The following is a 2,431-nucleotide window of genomic DNA, read 5'->3' as shown; positions in this document are numbered from 1 at the left end:
ACTCACACATCGAGACCGTTCTGCACAATCCAATTGAATTGGCAAATTTGCATACACTGGATGGAGTATACTTCGGGTCACCGGCAAGTGCCCGAAAGGGTCGTAATGAATCATATCACTGATAGCCTATCTACGGCCATGAGCCAAGATTGAAATTTAAAATATTGAGTCGAGACTCGAAAGTATCAGTGAAGTTGAGCCGAAACGAAAATAGTGAGCACCGATTTACTAAAAGGTGTTGTGACAGCTCACCTGCGATATGATCGGTAGACCGAATTTGTGTGTAGCATCTGCGAGAATAGTCTGTGGGTGGGTATTGAATGGATGGTGTTGCCAATATGTTGGGAGGGGCTGAGGTGTCGTAACAGTTTCGTTGAACGGTTCAAGTTGATGATGTATGTCAAATCAAAGGCTCAGCGCAAGTCGACACTCTAGGAGGTCAGGCGTGCATGTTCGAGGTGATTCGTGCTGAATCATTGAATGTAAAGTACAGAACACCGTGATCGAAGTTTTGGACAACGCACAACTGTAACCCGGGTCGGCCACATCACGAAGGAATTCTTGATGGCAGGTACAAGACTGCACGAAGGAGTTAGAACATCGAAGATCATGGGCCGAGACGTATCCTATCGCCGCATATCTGTTGATCTGGCTCGAGAAGGACAACGGCTTGATGTCAACGGAGGGATCAGGGTGAACTGGCAAATATTAATGACCATGTAGGGCATTCAACCCCACGTAGAGTGATTCTCTTACAGGATATATCCACTGGCAGTTGGTCAGTGGACGATAACACAAGAATATGCATCGGACTGTTCGGATCACAGTCCAGTTGGGACACATATAACACTATGGGCTATGCCGGTCACTATCACCTAACGATAATGTCCCTGTCCACAGTACTGTCATCGCTGATGGTGGGGCTTGATTGAGTTTACCGCTGGTGCTGTAACTTGATTGCAAACTTTCCCATCAGTGATTGATATGCTTTGCAAGCGAATGAACAGGGATATGCGAGCACGTGAATGACGTTAGCAATTAGATGCAGGGTACCGGAGAAGGTTGGTAGACACTTGGATTTTGAGTGCTGTTTCCAACCCCTGTTTATCGAACGGTTGTTCTATCAGATTAGAGGTATGATCGAATTTCAATCAGTGCTGCTTTTGACACCACGCCGTATACTTGGACAACTACGTGTAAGTGGGTGGTGAAAAGTCACGGCGTACATACCAAATGCTTTTGTAATATTGATGTTTGTTGATCAAGCTGCGCAATCATACTAGTGCTGCATTTGATCAGGATGCACTCGGGCAATGCTTGATATGGTCTTTCAAGTTGCGTCTTGCCCTGCACCCACCAATTGCCGCATATGGAAGAAACGGCACCCCGTACCACAGGCTGATCCCTGAATACGTGTTGCGTGATGAGGCGTTATAACGGAATTTCTTCTCTTGTAGCGATAGTCGAGGAAAAAACAACATTAATGGGGTTACTCTTGAACATTCGATAACAGTAAAAAATAGGAAACACACAGACATGCATCACATTTGTTGCTATACATAATTTGGTACAATTGCAAGGTAGAAGATTGAGAGAGGCGCGGAGATAAGTCTAATACCTGTAACGGGTGGAATAATCTGAGGTGACGGTGAGCCCGAGTACAATACTGCGATGTTCAAATACAAACCTTTCGGTGATACGACAAGACCACGGCCCTTGGAGGCTCCACGGTAAACAGTTTCAATGATGTCAATCAGCTACGATGAGACGCATCAATAACGTGGGCCCACAAGACAAATCATAACGCGCCTCTTGTTTGTGATTCATTGCCCAGTTTCTGCAGCAGCAGGCGATGCAATTTTTGAGATAGATTAATGTGCAGAGTGGATGGGCTACGTACATCTTGTTGTTGTTACCAGTTCCAAGATCAATCATGATGTGTTTATTACTGATACGCAATACATCAGCTGCGCATTCGGTATTATAACAGGGGTATCAAACCTTACCGATAGAAGAACATGACGGTGCACGGATCATACAACTCGTACATCTGTAACATTTTGCCACGACCGATAGTTAGCGCAAGTGGAACAAGACTCGTGGAACATGCACACCTTGTTGAAGTCCGGGACCTCGGTAATATCTACGAGGTAGATGACTGCAAAGTTCTGCACTTTCTCTGCGACAGAGTAGAGGGTCTCGTCCATCGTCATGCATTGATGGTCCCAGTCGTGGCCAAAGCGAATCACAACAACACGGTCCTCTTCAGACTTGATGGCTTCGTCGACATGCCAACCGCTGGGCAAGTGTGGAAGGAAGTAGGACATGGGGGTGAGAATATGGAGAGCACCGCTGAAGATCAAATTACTGGAGATAAACTACAGAGACGATTTCGACAGGCAAAGCAGGCACAGCCACGCTTAGAAGTCAC

The 2,431-nt window shown here is 46.1% G+C and overlaps 1 protein-coding gene across 1 annotated transcript; it reads right to left on the bottom strand.

The window, feature by feature from the left end:
• Positions 1 to 1,219: 1,219 nt before the first annotated feature.
• BJ212DRAFT_1398121 (mitosis protein DIM1-domain-containing protein) lies at positions 1,220 to 2,431 on the bottom strand. Its single transcript, XM_041337264.1, has 6 exons — positions 2,115 to 2,431; positions 2,007 to 2,050; positions 1,901 to 1,948; positions 1,810 to 1,837; positions 1,688 to 1,757; positions 1,220 to 1,637 (listed from the first exon to the last, which is right to left on the bottom strand). Exons 1-6 carry the CDS (start codon positions 2,325 to 2,327, stop codon positions 1,612 to 1,614), a joined length of 429 nt encoding a protein of 142 aa, XP_041186228.1. The 5' UTR covers positions 2,328 to 2,431; the 3' UTR covers positions 1,220 to 1,611.

Source organism: Suillus subaureus (genome assembly GCF_016647635.1).
Source record: "Suillus subaureus strain MN1 chromosome Unknown BJ212scaffold_83, whole genome shotgun sequence".
Taxonomy (NCBI): Eukaryota; Fungi; Basidiomycota; class Agaricomycetes; order Boletales; family Suillaceae; genus Suillus; species Suillus subaureus.
This window is presented reverse-complemented; position numbering and strand designations above follow the sequence as displayed.

Bases quoted from the DNA above. Each gene is read 5' to 3' on its own strand.
- BJ212DRAFT_1398121 (XM_041337264.1), bottom strand. From the start codon at position 2,327: ATGTCCTACTTCCTTCCACACTTGCCCAGCGGTTGGCATGTCGACGAA. The intron at 1,949-2,006 runs GTAAGGTTTGAT...ATTGCGTATCAG, and splicing joins ACCGTCATGTTCTTCTATCG to TAATAAACACATCATGATTG. The intron at 1,638-1,687 runs GTTTGTATTTGA...CCGTCACCTCAG, and splicing joins TCTTGTCGTATCACCGAAAG to ATTATTCCACCCGTTACAGG.